Here is an 18,263-nt window from a genome sequence, read left to right as displayed (position 1 = left end):
TTGTTGTTGTTTTCATAAAAAACACAGAAACAACATATAGAGAGAAAGATAGAGATCATGGGAGAAAGGGGGAAAGAGAAGCAGGCAGAGACGAAGAGAGCGAGCGAGAGACAGAAACGGAGTGAGAGAGCTGTGTTGGCTGTTTTTCTGTCTGGCTTCAAATACACGTGATAAAAATAGATAAACGTCTGTGTCTGACACCACGCCTGGGTCGCTAACACACACACACACACCCACACGCATAAACACACACACACACACACACACCTGTGACCTGTGTGGTGGACAGCAGTTTCTGTGCGTGATGTTCACTGATGCCTCGCTGCACTGGGACAGTTGGACATCTGTATCCACCCAGCTGTTTCCTGTTTCTTTGATTACTTCCTGTTGATTTGGGTTATTTGGGATCCATTTGGCTGATGAGCATCATACAGGGAGTGGGGGACAACAGGTGAACAACTTTGTGCTCTTGCTCGGACACACACTCTCCAATCACATCACTGTTGTTGTTGTTGTTGTTGTGATTTTGTGAAGGCGGCAGTGATAACCTGGGGCTTCCTTCCTTTCATGCTCTGGGGTGTTGGTCTAATCCAGGAATGAATCGCAGCGTTTCCATGACGACAAATTTGTTGCCTATTTTATTTATTTTTTCTTTTGCATTAAAGCTCCTCGCTGTCATCTCACTCCATCCTGCACAAGCAGCAGCTACACAACGTCATGAAGAACAAGAGCTTCAGCCGTGATGAAGATGCGCGGATTTCCTTCACGCGGACAGAAGATTTGGCTCCCAGGAAATGAATAATTGACAGAGAGGAGAGGAGAACGCGGCCTCTGCGGGCACATCTGTCATCCTCTAAACTTTGGAATGTTTCTGTGCGACCGTACACGCCCTGTGACAGGCGCGCCGGTGACGGTTTCGCTGTTTTATTTGCCGGCTTTTACAGATCAGAGCGCTGATATATAAAGATGTGTTCAGCATTGTGGCTTTGTGAGTCCTCAGCCACCATCTGCAGCCTGATTGACGCTTCTATTCATGTGTAAGTGCAGCCTTGGCTCCACTTTTCCCTCAGCTTTTCTTTTCAAATTGATGTTTCCTTTTTCCAGCAATCCCCCTCTTTTTTACTCAGTTCTTTCACTGGCACTTGGAAGTAGAAATATAGAAATAAATGTGAAAATAATAACAGTATTTGGCCATTTGGCCCTCATCTCTTTTTCTCTGTGACTGTATTACAGAAAAGGCATTTCAGCGAACCTCTTTCCATATCAAAGGACGACAGACAGATTTGGATTCATGTATTCATTGGAGAACACACAAAAACGAAAAGTTACCGTCGAATTCATGAAAAAAGAAATTCTAATCTGATTTTAATAGTCCCACATATCGATGTAGAAATTTCGACCTGACGTCACCAGCGACTCGGACTTACAGATTTAGAGGAGGTAAAGAAAAGAGAGCAAACAGCTTTGAAAGCTGTCTTCAGAGCTAAGCTCTTCTTTGTGACTCAGTTTCAATAATTCTTCCAAATGGTTTCACATTCAATTTATGACTGGCTTCCATCGTGTAAACGGGTGGGTTTAGTTTCATCCTGGGCATTTTCCCAAAATTAAAAACAATCATCAGGGTTTTTTTTCCTCTAATCAAATAGACTCGCCCACACTATAACAGGAATGTGTCGTAAATCCGCAATGGGACGGATAAAAACGGAACTTTGGGCCCGCAGAGCAAACCTGGACGTCGGTGATGAGTTGCTGCAGCGTATTAGTGGAGGAGCATCAGCCCCGCAGCGCTGCGGCACCTCAGGCCGCATATCATCATTTCCTCCGGCTAATCTCTGCATGTCCAAATCACAACCGCACCAGTCAGCCGGGCCTGAGCGGCCGTTAACACCCCATCGAGAGATAAATGCAATCAGCGAGTCCCATTAAGGTCTGAACTGAGAATCCACGTTCCTCCAGCGTCCCCCCTCCGTCATGTTGATTAGCGGTGTAAATACGCAATAAGTTCCTTCTTCACGGCGCTGAATTGAGGTGATAACGGGCCGTTATCTTATCGCTGTCGGGGGGGAGATGTTGGCCATTGTGGCGGTGCCGGGGGGTCCGCAGGAAGCGCACTAATCTGCGACCTGCGGAGAAGCGAGCGGAGGAAGATGTGAAGAAAATGGAAAGTTGGTCTGGAACAGCAACTAGTCCACATTGATTTACAGAGAAGGAGACTTTAGCCTCGGTCTCTGTTCACTTACACCCAGTCCTCCCCCCCATCCAGTGCTGGTGGACAGTGTCGGGCTGCTTTGGCTCAGCTCAGCGGGTGTTTAATAAACGGGTGTGGGCTCCTAAGCAGCAATATTAATAAAGCTCCTGTTCAGGCCGCAGGAAGTCCGCCGTTGGGATGTTGACGAACTTTATGAAGGCTCCTTGGTAAACACTGATGTTAATGTCTTCCATAGATTATCGAGTGGTCTCTGACAAGGCAATAATCGGATTAATCTGCGGGGAAGACCCTCTGTGGCCCTGCAACCGAACTTTTAAAAAGTATGCAAACAGTGAGGATTATCTTAATTGAATTAATTCTCAATACACAGCTTCGAGGGCGTCCGTGCAGACCCCAGAGCAGGCGCTCCGTCGTGACGTCAGCGGCCAATAAAACGCAGCCCTTCAACTCGACTGGAACCAGTAAAAAAATCCATCCGCATCCTCGAAGTCAGTTGACGGAGTCGGGCAAGCAGGAAAAAAAGAAAAAAAAAGCGACGTCTCAGCGACCATGACGCACTTTTGAGTGAGTTGGTCCTCAACACGGGACGTTTGTATCCAGTCCAAAAAAACTTTTATTATCAGCCTTTTTCGCTTCGTGATGCCCTCCGGGATGTTCAGCATCGACAGCATCCTGTCCGGCCGGCCGAGCTGCAAGGAGCCGCTGCTGCTACACCGGAGCGGCCCGGCGGTTCTACCCGCCGGCCTCTCGGAATCTCTCTACACCGACTACAGTGGACTATATTCGGCCACATGCGGGCCCTCTCCCACAGGGATCCAGCCAGTGAGCGGCGGAACCAGGATAGGATATAACGGCTACTACTACGGACAGCTGCACGTCCAGGCCAGCGGAGGAGGAGCGCCCTGCTGCGTGTCCGTGCCCAGCCTGAGCCCGCAGCAGTGCCCCTGCATCCCGGCAGGTAGGACACACACACGGTCACATTAGAGCAGGGAAAGGTTTTATATCCTTAAACGTGATGCACTTTTACAGCTTTACATAGATGTGAACAATCGTATACACTCGCGTCGGAAAAGACAAATGAACGCTGATCCGAAGTTCCGTCCTGTCCCGCTTTCACACGACGGCGGCGACAAACGTGCGTTTTCAACGCGCTTCTGTCAAACTTTTGCTTCGTGTGACGCCACCGGCCTCATTTTTGGTAGTTTCTCTGAGAGCCAGTGTCCACCTCCCCCCCTCCCTCCTTTCCCTCCCCGGTGTCTCCAACTCCCGCAGGCTACGACAGCGCCGGCTCGGTGCTGCTGTCTCCCGTCCCGCATCAGATGATGTCCTACATGAACATGGGCAGTCTCACACGCACCGAGCTGCAGCTCCTCAACCAGCTGCACTGCCGCAGGAAGCGGCGGCACCGAACCATCTTCACCGACGAGCAGCTGGAGGCTCTGGAGGGCCTCTTCCAGGAGACCAAATACCCCGACGTCGGAACCCGCGAACAACTGGCCCGCAAAGTCCACCTGCGAGAGGAGAAAGTGGAGGTGAGTTTCTCTTTCCTTTTTACATCTCAGATTTTGTTAGAAGATAAATCCAAACGCGTCCCAAAAACTCTTACTAATAACAACAGTAAACCCGTTCACGTCTGAAGGATTAGATCAATTTACACATGCACCTTTCGACACATTGGAACGGCTAAAGTAATAATAATAATAAGAAGAAAAAGAACAACAAAAATAAAAATAAAGACGATAATTTTATTATTATTGTTATCTTCAGAATCAAGATGAGTCAAGTAAAGCTGCGGAAAACTGTCCTCGGAAATCGGATCCAAAATTTGATTTTTAAATGAAGCGGTGTGTGAAATGAATTTCAAAAGCTTTTATTATTTCGTCTTCTCACATTTGCAGCAATAATAAAAATGAACTTAAAATGAACAGTAATAATAAAGAAACAGCCGCAGGGATAAAAGAGGCTGATGGAAGAAGAGAAAATGATGATGAGGCTCTTCTTCTTTTTTAAATTCACGTGTAGGTTTGGTTCAAGAACAGACGCGCCAAGTGGAGGAGGCAGAAGCGCTCCTCTTCAGAGGAGTCGGAGAAGTCGCAGAAATGGAACTCGGCCGAGAAAAGTGCGGAGGGAAAAAGCGACGCGGACTCGGACAGCTGATAACCCGCAGACGGGCGGGCCACGGCCGGGGGTGGGGGGCAGCTGGACTCGGTGGGATCAAACTCTGTCGCCATGTTGCACACTTGTACATAATCTACATTTTATTATTGATTCTGTGGCCACTATTTATATTTAATTTAAGGTTCTATTTTTCTTTTTGTAAGTATACGCACGTCACGTGACGGGGGGCATGTGTGGATATATCGTAATATTATAGGTGACATTTTTATGGACATTAAATGTTGTAAATGTGGTGCTGTGGGTTGAGAAAAGGCGGATGGAGTATGTACAAAGGAGAGAAAGTGGATTTTAACTTCCGGTGTTTCTGTGCAGAAAAAAGAGGAACATTAAAGCATTCATGAAAGCGCATCGTGTCGCGCTCGTCTTTGTTGCTCCCAGAGCTCGGCCGGAAAACCGACGCTGATTCCGAGCGGGGACATGAAATGTCTCCTGTCCTGCACATCTAACGTCCCCCCCCCCGCGGCGATGCCCACATCTGAATCCATGCGGGAGATCCCACGCACACTTCCGTGCGTGGCCTTTATTTCTACTCGCGTATTTGGTGGAATTCTGGAGTGAGCAGGTGATGACGGGAGGACAGAAAACAAATAACGTCTTTTATTTTCTCACTAGGAAACGTGATTTTTAAAAAAACAAAAAAACTTTTTTTTGAAAAAAAAATAAAAATAAAAAGATGTAAAACTACAGAACGTAAATATATTTATTACTAACATAAAACCTTCCGTCACCATTTCATTAGTCGACCTGTTGAGTATCGAATTTAACACACACACATAAAAATGCAAATCCAGAGTTTATTCGAAACTAATTCTACTACTACTACTAACAACAACAACAATAATAATAATAACAACAACAACAATGATAATAATAATAATACATTGATGACACTCTCAACACGCTGCTCGCCATCCGGGCCTCCCCGGCTGCTGGGGATGCGGCCAGGCTGGTCCATGTTCTCGGTGGGTCCAGGCCGAGCAGCAGCCTCGGGGACGAAGACCAAGTGCGATTATTAGGTGTCACGTCATTTTGTAGCATTTGAGCTTGAAGGATCCGTCTGTTTGCAGGAAAGTGAAATTGCCAAGTTGCACCTTTCGGGAGTTTTTTCCTCAGCAGGACTGAGGTTGTCTCAAAGACTAAAATATTTTCTGAGATACAACTAATTACACCGATGTTTGGGACTGTGGGGTGAGCAAAAACAGCAATAATAACGATAATCAGAATAAGCGAGACCCATGTTGGTGCCGCAGACAAGACTCCAAAACTGAACCGTTAAAATTCAACGTTGCTATTTAATATTTATATTTATTTATATTTAAAATATGAATAATCATTGGACAGGCTTTAAAAAAAAAATCAATCACTTTATTCTTCTTCTTCTTATTATTATTATTAGAATACAATCACTTTTGGAGTAAAAAAAAACACTTTATTAAATGAGATTGAGTAGATACGTCCTACAAATATTTGTAACCATGTTTAAAATTATGTCATAAAGCGTGTATGGAATTTGCTCGTCTCTAGGCCATTTTATTCCCTTTTACGCCAACATTTGATGCAGTTTCGAGTGACCGTGAAGCGTTTCTTGTCATTTTGCGGTCCGCGATTTAAAACGAGAACTATTGCGAAGGACCGATTCTCGTTGTTGATACCAGGTCTGTGTTGCTGCGCGACATTTTGCACCCTTCAACATCTGTGGCCGATCCAGAAATGCTAAATGGTGATTACTGCGACTGATCCCTGGCTGTGGGAGCAACTGACAGGTCTACAGCCGTTCTCTTCCTCCTCTTCATGCTCGCACTATCCCGTATTGTTCCATAATGAAATGCCGTCCTGGCTGTCCAGGCGCAGTCAGCGGAGTGTTTGCTTCTGTTCACCCCGCAGGGAGGCCTCTGTTGCCGGCAGCATGTATGCTAACCGCCCCTCCTGGCGCTGGAGCAGGACGGAAGGGGGGCAATGTGGAGCTGGGGCTGATTAATGAGACCCATGTTGGTGTCACAGACAAGACTCCAACAATTAACCCATGAAAATGGAATGTCGCTATTATTTAAAACTTTTTTTTTTATCAATCACTTGAAACACGAAAATATTTTTTGGAAAACTTCATCAGCAGCGAAAATGTAGCTGTTAATGTCTGCTCTTATTCAGCTCGTTGCTTTAGAAATCTAACTGAAAGATTAAGACCGGGTCAAGGTCTGCTTCAGAGGCTGGCAGGTCTGGATCCATCTGGATCAGGGATGGAGGAGAGCGCCTTCCCGTCTACTTGCTGCCTGCGGATCACACAGGGGGAGGAGGCCCGATCCAGCAACACACAGCATCTCGCTTCAGGTCGTGATGGATCAAGTGCCTGAGCGACATCCACAAGCCCACAACCCGAGCCATTCCAGCTGCAGCCACTTTCAGGGACTGAGCTTTGTTGGAGCATTAGTTCTCTGTGATCCTGTAATCGGGTCCCAGCAGAGTCCAAGAGAAATGAGCTCCTGAGTCAACCTTCAGAGGACATCGTGCTGCTTTTTTCTAGGTCAGCATTTGCCTTATTTCCATTTTCTGAGCTGCTGTTGACACAAATATCTACAAACAAACAAATCAATAAACACAGCTGATGATACAGAGATTAAAGTCACATGATTCTAATAATTAGTGAGGATGTTACAAAATACCTCCACCTGACCTGTGTGTTTCTCTGTGTTTGTGTGTATGTCTGTATGAGTCTCTGTGTGTAGGTGTCTGTGTGTGTATTTCTGTGTGTGTCTCTATGTGTGTGTGCGTTTATGTACTCGATGTGTGTATGACTGTGTGCGTATGTGTGTCTGTGTGTTTGTATGTCTCTGTGCGTGTCTGTGCATCTGTGCATATGTGTGTGTGTGTATGTGCATCTGTGTGTGTATGTATTTCTGTCTGTGTATATGTGTGTGTATGTCTGTGTGTTCATGTCTCGATGTGTGTATGACTGTGTGTGTGTGTTTGAGTGTTTCTGTATGTCTGTGTGTGCGTGGGCATATCTCTATATGTGCATATGTGTGTACATGTCTCTCTATACGTGTGTGTGTGTGTACATGTCTATGCGTGTGTGTACGCGCGTGTACATGTCTCTTTATACGTGTGTGTGTGAGTGATAGACTGCTGAACGATGCTGATAGCATTAGCTTTGGCAGCTCTGGACTGACAGCTCTGGGTGGACTCTAAAGATAGACGGGGGTGTTGGCTCCTCTGTGGTCCACATCCAGGAGCCTCCCTAATCAGGACGGACCCAGCCAGTCAGAAAGGAGAGCAAGTCATGCATATTTTCACCAAACGTAAACATAGGCCTGTATTATTAGCATATCTCTGTAGGATAATGTGTTCTTGGGACTTTGTTTTGGTGTTTGGGTCCAACTGTGTCTCCAGGCTGTGGACGTTCCAGAGAAGCTGGCCGCTGCAGGAAGGCGCTCACAGAGCCGCCGCGGCAGGAGACACATGGGTGCGGCCCATGAAGCGGCGTGTTTACCGCCCAATGATGTCATCACTTCCCAAGATTAAACGCTCTTTGGGACAGGGACAGTGTGACAGTTGCCCACAGGATTTCCTGATTGTAGAGACGGGGGCCTCGATGTCCAGACGCTTTTACACACACTTGAATCTGTCCAACACCCCTTTAATGGCTCAAATATCTGGAGTCTATTCCAGCATGTAGATTGTTTATTGTCTTCTCGGTTTTGTCCCTGTCTTGTCCTGTCCTTCCTGTCCCTGCTGTCTGCTGTCTTCCTCCTTTACCCTTTATCATCCCCATCCTCTGCGGGTGGATCTGAAAGGGCTCCTCCTCTTCCTGAGCCCTGGTGTCTCGTTATTTATGCCACCTGGATTACCAACCTGATTCTCTGTCTGCTGATGTGGATTTGAATCCTGGCTGCTGGGATGAACTCTGCGAAATGAAACGTTAATATTTTCCCATTTGTCTGTCTTGCATTCTGTACTGGATTTCTGCCTAACTGGTTCTGAAAGGAGCTCTGGATAGAAGAGAAACAGACCAGGCAGAGAAAATGTGAAAGAGGCTAAATGAATAATTTGGTGCATTCTGAGAACTAAAGAGCGCCCTGGTGAGTTTGGGGGCTCCCAAATGCCTGGATGTCCAGAGGAGACCTCAGAGGTGGACGGTGGCAGGGACCTTATCGCAGGCCAGGCATGGACTCCTCCTGAAGTGTGGGTGTGTGCTGTGCTTCGCACGCATGTTCGAAAGGTACAGCACAGTTGGAAAAGCTCGGAAACATGCACGCAAAATCGTGAAAACCAGTTATTATTTCAGAAGCCTGCAAACCGACGCCGCCGTGCACACTCAACAAACAAATCTGTTGATAAATGTGGTTTGTGAAGGCGGACTGTTAACACTGTTAATAAAGGCTTAATAAAGCCACGTTTAAGCCAGCGTTGTGCTCTAGCGTCTAAGGGTGGGTGGGTGGGGGGGGGGGTTGTGTCGGTATTGCATGCTATACCCCGCACTCTCGGAGCACCCCCCCACAGGATGCTCCTGGGGACCCGGTCATATGTGGACTGGTTGGGCAAGCTCGCAACGCCCGTCAAGCACCCCAGCAAGGGGTAAGAGCTGATCCGTGGTTCCACTACCAGGGCGAAACCCGCATTGTTCCTCCTCGATCACAGGTTTGACTATCGATCTAATCCTCTTTTCCAGCACCCTAGCATAGACTTTCCCAGGGCGGCTGAGGAGTATGTTCCCCCTGTAGTTGGAACACACCCTCTGGTCCCCAGCTCCACCGCCAGGCAGCTGTTTCACTACCTTGGCAACCTCTGCCCAGAAATTGGATGGTCCACCTCCTGGTCTCCCAACTCTGTTCCTCCTTGTGGATATGTGTTGGTGGGATTGAGGAGCTCCTGGAAGTATTCCTTCCACCGCCGGATCATTGCCCCAGGAGACGTCAGCAGCTCCCCACGCACACCTAGCATGGTGTGAGCAAGTTGCCGCCTGCCACCCCTAAGGCGCCGGACAGTTTGCCAGAATCTTTTCGGTGCCGACCGAAAGTCTTCCTCCATAGCCTCACTGAACTCCTCCCACGCCCGACGGGGCCTTGCAGCTGCAACTCGTGAGAGCTGCCTCGACAATGGCGGAACGGAACATGGCCCATTCAGACTCAATGTCCCCTACCTCCCCTGGAACGGGATCAAAGCTCTGTCGGAGGGAGTTGAAGACCAGCCTGATGGGTTCCTCCACCAAGTATTCCCAACAAACCCTCACTACGCATTTGGGCCTGCCAGGTCCATGTGGTGCCCCCCCCACACCTGATCCAACTCACAACCAGGTAGTGATCAGTTGACAGCTCTGCTCCTTTCTTCACCCGAGTGTCCAAAACATGGCCACAGATTGGCTGACATGACTATGACGTCAATCATTGTCCTGCGGCCCAGGCCATCATGGTGCCAAGAGCACCAATGAACAACCTTATGCTTTAACATGGTGTTAGTTATGGCCAAGCTGCGACTAGCACAGAAGTCCAATAACTGCACACCACTCTGGTTCTGATCGGGCAGACTGTTCCTCCCAATCACGCCTTTCCAGGTCACGCTGTCGTTACCCACGTGAGCGTCGAAGTCTCCCAGGAGAACGACGGAGTCCCCATTTGGGACACTGTCCAGTGTCCGTCCTAGGTCCTCCAAAAAGTGCGGATACTCTGAACTATTGTTTAGTGCATAAGCACAAACAACCGTCAAAACCTGTTCCCCGACCCGAAGGTGCAGGGAAACGACCCTTTCACTCGACCGCGAGAACCCCAACGTCAAACTAGAGAGTCTAGGGGCAAGCAAAAAGCCCACCCCAGCTCTCCGTCTCTCACCCCGAGCAACTCAAGCATAGAAGAGTGTCCAACCCCCCTCAAGGACTTGGGTTCCCGAGCCGATGCTATGTGTGGAGGTGAAGCTGACCATATCTAGTTGGTAGCGCTCAACCTCCCCCAAAAGCTCCAGCTCTTTCCCTGCCAGAGAGGTGACGTTCCATGTTCCAAAAGCCAATTTCCATAACTGAGGATCGGACTGCCAAGGCCCCCAGCTTGGTCTGCCACCCAATCCACAATGCAATGGACCCTTCATGCTCCTCATGCGGGTGGTGGGTCCACTGGGGACAGGAGTGTCCACATAGCCGATTCGGGCTGGGCCCAAACGGCCCCATGGATGTAGGCTCATGATCGAGCCCCAGGCCTGGCTCCAGGGTGGGGCCCCAGTAACCCTCCGGGCCAGGTCTGCGGCTCATCCCTTTGATGTACCATGTTGGGTCTTATGAACTATTCTTTGTCTGACCCTTCACCTAGGACCAATCTGCCTTGTGAGACCCTACCAGGGGCAAACTGCCCCGGACAGCATAGCTCCCAGGCTCATTAGGGTACACAAACTCCTCCACCACGATAAGGTGATGGTTCACGGAGGAGTAGTTTCCGCTTTGTTTTAGCCAAATGCAGCAAGGTGATTGGAGCGAAGAGGCGAACAACGGCAGATGGATGATGAGCCAAGACGCACCAGTATGTGGAAGCAACCCAGCAGTGTCTTTTAGGCCAAAGCAACAGGTTTCTGAAGCAACTGAAAACAGCTGGTCCTCACAGAGAGGGAAGGCCGGCGATTGCTGGTGTCCCTGGGCTCCAGACATCAGCCGGACAGCCCACCGACTGATGTCCTACAGCTAATTTCTGCTAATGTGGATTTATTAAGATACTTCAGAGACTTTGAGCAAAAAGGGGTTTTTGTCTTTCCTTGGATGTTTTTGTTGCAATTCTTCAATATGTGTTGCTCATATCAAATGTCACTAGGACAAAGGGAACATCCTGCAGTATTTAATGTTAAATCGCCTGATAGCACGGTATTCTTCCCCCCGCATCCCCATAAGCCGAGGAGGTCCACCAGAGCCCCGACCCAACCCAGGCTGAGCAACCTACACAGAAGACTGCAGGAGGCTCCCGATGATCCTGGCGAGTGACAACTGGAGGAGCTCAACCAGCTTTTGGTCACGACCTCAAAGTGGTTGTGTGTCCAAGCCACACTGGCAAACATGAGCTGGTGGTAATACGAATGATATCAATGATAATAACAACAATACTAATTATAATAACAGTAATACAAATTATAATAATTAGTAACACTAATACTAATTATAACATCGATAATAATACAAATTATAATAACAATAATTATAATAATGATAATATAATAATATATTAATATATAATATAACAACATACCTGTATTGTTAACATAATATATTAATGTATAATTATTATTTAAAATTACAAATATTTTAATAATAAAAATAACACAAAAGAGAAACAGCACATTTTTATGTGTGTATGTATTTGTGTTTATGTGTGTGTGTATGTGCGTGTTTGTGTGTGTGACATGTGTGTGTGTGGGGGGGTGCTTATGTGTGTGTTTGTGTGTGTGTATGTATGCGTGTGTGTGTGTGTGTGTGAGAGAGAGAGAAAGAGTAGTACTATTCCAGCTCTCAGATGTATCTCAGCAGCCCTTCTGCTCACATATCTGATCATGTGACCATGTGACCTAATGGAGCAGTGTGGCAGCAGAAACTCACTGTTGAGCCAGTGAGGTTTAACAACTCTTTTATTGTAGTGTGTGTTTGCACCCAAAACAGCTCACAACTCCTTTGATGTTCTTTCTGAACAGCCACGCAGTTACAACACCTGTCAGCACACCAATTCCAGCACACCCATCATCAAGATTGATTGATTGATCTGCTGACTTCAGTCAGGGCCCTCCTCTGAGGAGCCCCCACGTGAGTGCCTGGAACCACCGAGGAAGCTTAAACCTGAGCTGCTATAATGCAAACACTGTCAGTGTTCACTGACCAACAAAGTGAAGGAGGTGACTGAAAAACTCCTGACAACCCCAAACTGGACCAACATTCAAGCAACAGGGCCAGCACTGTAAAAAAGAATGTGGACTAAAACCATCACACAAGATTTTGTTTGTTCTTAGAATGTGCATGACGTGGCGTGTTTCCTGCACAAACAGTAACTGGTTTTACTGGTACGGAAGGACGCTGTAATGCTAATTCACCGAAGAGTTTCCATGTGATTAAACTTGTGCCACTGAATTAGCTGTGACTGCTAGCTCACTGGCTAACATTGTTATAGATTGTTGTGTAGTACAGCTACTACTACTACTACTGCTACCACTACTACTACTGATACTATCACTACTACTACTACTGCTACTACTAGTGCCGCTACCATTACTTCTACTAAATACTAGTACTACTACTAATAATACTACTGCTACTACTACTACTGATAAAACGACTACAACTACTATCACTGCTACTACTACTACTACTAGTGCCACTACCATTACTTCTATTAAATATTACTACTACTACTACTGATACTACTACTACTGCTCCTACTACTACTGCTACTGCTACTACTCCTACTCCTCCTACTCCTACTCCTACTACTCCTACTACTACTACTACTACTACTCCTGATAAATGTTCCTCGTCAGGTTCCGCCCCGCTCGTTGCCATTGGCTCACATTTGGATGGTTCCTGCTGATGGACTGCTGTTTGCTGTGCTCGGTTTCTCAGGTCCTCCTCCTGTAGCAGGTTGTGTGTCTCAAAACAAGGCCCTGTGTGAGCTCTGAATCCTACCCTATCACTGATGCTTATTGCTTTCTTTTGAACGACGAGTGTGGCTGCACTCCAGTCATTATTGGCGCAGATGTCAGGACGACCATTAAGATGTGGCAGAACTATTGAGCGGGAAAGGACAGGAGGTGATTTGTGCTTTATTAAATGCTGCTGTGCTTCTGTTTAGTATGTGATTTACGGCTGGTTCACAATTTCATTTACACGTTTTCTTTATATTTTCTTTTGTCCTGAATATTTACTGTCTCTCTTTTAGGCATCAATAAGCAGCTCGGCACTCTGCTGCTTCCTCTGTCCTTCTGAAACCTACTGCTCCTGTTTGGGAAATTCTTCTTTGTCCCAAATGAAAATATTTCCCATTCAAAATGCGGCTTCTGTTTGTTTGCCCGCATTTTAAAGTTCACCTCAAGGGTAGATGTGAGTGAAACTTTTATTCTCAAGTGAGCCAACCAAAAATGCATGTAAAGAGGGTCCGCTTCAGTGTTTCTGAAGCTGCACTGTAAAACATTCTCCATTACAGATCGAAAAGTGTTTCACTGTTGTGTAAATAGATTATTGTTATTACTCATTTATTAGGACTAAGCTCTCTGTTCAGTTGTGAGAAGGACTCGTACATGAACATTCCCTCCACTTGAATGTTTGCCATGAGTTCACCACTCCTTTGCACCCCCCCTTCCCCCCGCAAGGCAAGGGGGCTTTTTTAGCCACTGCTCAACTTAACTGTTCTACTCTTGCCGACATTGTCCAGAAGTCTCTCGCCACGACACCTGAGACTTCCAGCAGGCAGTGTTGTGGAGTCAGCCACCTTCCCCCCAACCACCACCTTTAGCCAATCAGCATCAGCCTCCAGGAGATTGCCTGTTTTTGACCCTGAATTGCACCCCTCTACCCCCATCCCTCTACGTCCTTCTCCACTCCTTCTCACAGTTGCTGAGAGTGAGGGGTAAATAAAACAACGTGTGGATTAATGATGGACTGATTTGAAGGTTCACTTCTTCCAACTGCTTCTCTGTTTACTGGAAGAATAAATCAAAATTATGGGCTGTAACAACACTGGAGCAGCTTTCCCAGACTCAACATATGAGTGATAATTCATGAGTGAACCCAGATCTGACCTATCCTTCACATCACTTCAGTCCCTTCACATGTCAGATTAGGACTCTCAGACTAGTATAGGTCTTCTGTGAATCAATCAGTGGATTAGGTCCCAAAACCTTCGTTTTGCTCGGTGCTTTCCAAAGGTTTTTGGCAATTTCTCTCCTCCAGGATCCCTCCTAGGTCAGGGCTTTAAGGGCTGTTGTTGTCAGAGTTAGGCAGCACTTGTTTGATGTTAAGGGCAGCCGCGAGTGTTTCCTCGGTTTGGCAGTGGCTACGCAGGAACAGCTGCATCTGCTTATGGCTGACACACTGGGACTAGATCTTAATTGACTGTTGCATTAGATTTGCTTGTCAGGCTGCCAACTCCTGCCTTTAACTGCTGGTGTGGTGACACATGGGAATGAACGCAAACGTGTGCAAACAATCCACAGGGTGCTTCTGCCCCCCTGTGGATCAGAAGCATAACACACAAAATCGAGGCCAGGCGCAGAACAACACCAAGGGGACATTCTGGCCTTAAAGACATTTACTTGACTTTATTTGCATAATCCTACAGAAAATAAGATTTCTTACAATATCCTGGGACATCGATCTAGTGTTCTCTAACTTGGCTGCAGCGGTCCCACCTGCCTGTCTCATCTAGGTTGTCCTTTGTGGCCTCTTGTTGTCCATCCATAAGTGTTGAGCTTTTTTTTGAGTAGTGTCTCCTATAGATGTTGCAGCAGAACCAACCCTCATCAGTGAGATATTCCCACTCTCACGGAGTCAAATGATCATCCTGGTTCTATTCTCAGACTGATGCAGAGGAAGTTCTTCTCTTGGCTCCCTCTGGGCTGTACCAGCCTTTTGATATCAATATCTTTCACCCTTTTGCTTGGTAACATTCACACACAATCAACTTATTGATCAGGAATTTTCAGACCCTGTGAGGCTGGACGTCAATATGACGGGACATTTGTAGCAGTCTTTAGTGGGACCAATTGATCTAGCAGTTAGGACAAAATTGAAAACAGAGAACAGGACATAAGAGGTTCTCTGGTCACCTTCAGTCAGGACAGCACAGGGAACAGTGAACTGGGTTCAAACCAAGGAGGATAGGGCCCAAACTGATCAGTCAGAGAGGAGACACATGCCGGTAATGGGTTAATGCAGGTGGGAAGGAGACAGAGACGGACAGGACGGGGAAAGACAGGGACCAAACTGAAAAAAACAAAACGCACACACAATAGACAGATCATTGGATCAGTGAGAGGAATCCGAGGAGCATTCCGTCTTCTCGGTTAAAGATTCCATCGAAACAATATTTCATACGGAATTCACAATCCATGAAATCCCTCAAGACATCATCTGACCGGGGGCCTTAGTTGACCTTTCAGGTATGGCGTATTTTAGCCCGGCACTGAATACCCCCCCCCCCCCACACACACACACACACCCCAATCTAATGGTTAGACGTCTGTGTAAATTCTCAGTGGTTAGACACAGCAAGCAAGCTAGGCCCCGGGCTCAGCTCTGCTTCATTGGTCCTCTCACCTGACCTCTGTGGTATGACTCATAATTCCTTGGCCTGTCACCTTTCAGGGGCTCTGACTTCCTCTATGTCTCCCATATGAGGAGGAGGAGGGTTTGCCCATTGGCCCAGGGTCTGCCTCAGGCCAGAGCACAACAGATCCACAAAGCGATCAATCGTCCCCAATGAAGCTTAGACTGTCCCTTAGACTGTTCACCTACATTTCATCATTGAAGCCAGTTGCTACCAGTGCTCTGTGGTTTTAGCTGAGTACCCTTAGCTCATTCATGACCATCCTGAATCCCAGCCTGGACTGAGAAGGGTATGGTCCAGGTGATGGATCCAGCGTTTCTCAAATTTTGAATGATAAATGCAATGTCCAGATAAGCCTGGGTGTGTGAGTGTGTGTTGTGTTGGAGGCTGACTGTTAAGGTTTGTAGGTTGTTCTTTTCTTGGTTCTGCCCCCTTAGATGGTGGAATCCTCACTACAGATAAATCCTCCATTTCCTATTACTAGCTGCAGTTTGGGGCTCTTTCCTCTTAATGTGTCTGCATTCATCAACTTTCCTTTTTGTCTAAATCGTTTGTATTCACTTTGTATTTCATAAAGCTCTTCAGATCAAACACTGCACCAATGTCTCCGAACCATTTCGAGATCGAATCTGTCTTAAGAGCAGATAACAGAGCGAGCAAGTCCTGTCCGTTAAAGCTGAGACTGCTGAGACTGAAATCCACATATTGTCTGGAAAAAGTTGAAAGAAAACAGAATTATTGTACTTTTGCGGGGTTTTTTTTTTTTTTTGGTGACTTTCAGGGGAACCAGAATAGTCTCCTTCCACACGTGGACTCACTGATACACTGCAGCACTTCTGAGCTCTCCTGATTAGGTTACTTTGTCAGTGTCACTGACCTTCAATCACAGTGGCTGAGAAATCCACTAATTACTCTCTGGTGTATGAATTCAACAGAGTCAACGGTGATTAAACTAATGCAATAAATATAATTCGGCATATCTGCAATAGTTGACACAGGAATGCAGCCTTCTGGAGGTTTGTGCCTCTCCAGATATGTCCCTACGGCCTCAGGTATGTCTCAAGCGACTGTTCAGGTTCTCCGGACAGAGGCTGTTGTCATGTCCCAGACTGTGAGGAGCAATCAGAGTCTCCCTCCAGACTTCACTTTCCTGGAACAGCAAGTCCTAATGGACAACCAGTTTAGAGGACTTGTCAGCTATTATCAGATTTGACCCTCACTAGAAGGGGGAGGCCATGGGGAGGCAGGTTTTGGGGAGGACGTCAGGATTGCCTGAGCGGTTGACGGCTGAGGAGATCCACAGCCAAGAACCCTGACTAATCAGCGTTCAGGGTTTCTGTATGGGAAAGGATTTGCTTGGAACCTGTGATTCCACCATGGCTCCACCATCTACTAACGCCTTCAAATGCCTCTACAAATAACAATCGCTGAGATTTCACACAACTTCAAATCCATATATCAAACAGAATCGTTACGCTGGTGGGATCTGGATCTTTTAGGAAAGCTTTTTCTTTCTTTTGACCAGTAAGTGGATCTGAACATGAACAGATGGACCTGCAGCCTGACGATGAGCAAGCTGTTCGGCAGTGTGAAGGAACACGTCTCCAGTCAGACAGGGCCAAGGAAACTGAGCGAACTGGTGATTACACTCATCTAGTGGAGCCAGACAACAGGTCTTTTCTGCTGTCTGACCTTCAGCTGTCCAGTCAGTTAGTGGAAGTGTGTTTTTCGAATGAGCTGACAGCACGTTTCCACTCCTCAGTCCAAAGGTTCAGCCTAATCAGTGCAGTCACACTCTCAACACAACGTCACCTCACCCTCAACACACACACACACACACGCGCGCACGCACTCATGCACAGAATTCCCCCCTGAGTCAAATCTACATTGGTGTTGGTGTATATGGAGAGCTGCCAGCAAAGTTGTTAGCTCCAACTTTATTTATGCTCCATATGTGCAAACAGATGCACCACTCTCTCCATAGTCTACTTGTTTGTCTGTTGCGTGGTTCAAGAGATGCAGCTAATAGTTAGACAGTCAGTCAGTCAGTCAATCAGTCAGTCAGTCAGTCAGTTAGTTAGTTGGGGTTCTTTGACATGTGAGCAGTATTTGACCTTAAATCATCTGAAACAAAAACAGAAACCCTCCTGCGAGAGCCGGTGAGTGTTTGTGCTCCATCTGTAAGTGGAGACATCTGTGATTTCTCATCTGTACCTGAATGTTAAATCAAGGCCTAACAGAGCAGAAAGAGGTGAAAAGACAAGTTATATATGACGCTTCCTGTCTTTTAAATTTGTAACCCAAGCTGATGGGTGCTGGATGGGAAATTAGCTTGGGCTGAAGGTTTTCACGGATTAGAGCCCGTGTTCCGGCCACTCCAGATCTACAGGATCTGCAGCCACATGCGGGTCAGCTTGGGTTGCATGTGGAGGTGTTCCATTTGAAAAATGCTAAAACAATTTACCCATGACCTGCTGACACTGTGCTCTGGGAGCCTCTCTCGTGCCACGATAACGTTCCCGACATGTGACACCAGTGAACCCCCGGTCACCTGTAAGGGTGACCATGTGTGGCAGCGAGCTGCTCTGGACGTCTCTCGTTGG

General features: G+C 47.0%; 1 protein-coding gene across 1 annotated transcript; it reads left to right on the top strand.

The window, feature by feature from the left end:
* The first annotated feature begins 2,680 nt into the window (after positions 1-2,680).
* On the top strand, positions 2,681-4,733 carry LOC101076325 (homeobox protein goosecoid-like). Its single transcript, XM_029832936.1, has 3 exons — positions 2,681-3,167; positions 3,482-3,741; positions 4,232-4,733. The coding sequence occupies exons 1-3, from the start codon at positions 2,849-2,851 to the stop codon at positions 4,364-4,366; spliced, it is 714 nt and encodes a 237-aa protein (XP_029688796.1). The 5' UTR covers positions 2,681-2,848; the 3' UTR covers positions 4,367-4,733.
* Positions 4,734-18,263: the final 13,530 nt, after the last annotated feature.

The sequence above is a fragment of the Takifugu rubripes genome, chromosome 2 (assembly GCF_901000725.2).
Source record: "Takifugu rubripes chromosome 2, fTakRub1.2, whole genome shotgun sequence".
NCBI classification, from domain to species: Eukaryota; Metazoa; Chordata; class Actinopteri; order Tetraodontiformes; family Tetraodontidae; genus Takifugu; species Takifugu rubripes.
Note: the sequence above shows the minus strand (reverse complement) of the source record. Positions and strands in the feature narration are given on the sequence as shown.

Coding starts and splice junctions, on each gene's coding strand:
- LOC101076325 (XM_029832936.1), top strand. CDS start 2,849: ATGCCCTCCGGGATGTTCAGCATCGACAGCATCCTGTCCGGCCGGCCG. Junction 3,168..3,481: donor GTGCCCCTGCATCCCGGCAG/GTAGGACACACA, acceptor CAACTCCCGCAG/GCTACGACAGCGCCGGCTCG. Junction 3,742..4,231: donor TGCGAGAGGAGAAAGTGGAG/GTGAGTTTCTCT, acceptor ATTCACGTGTAG/GTTTGGTTCAAGAACAGACG.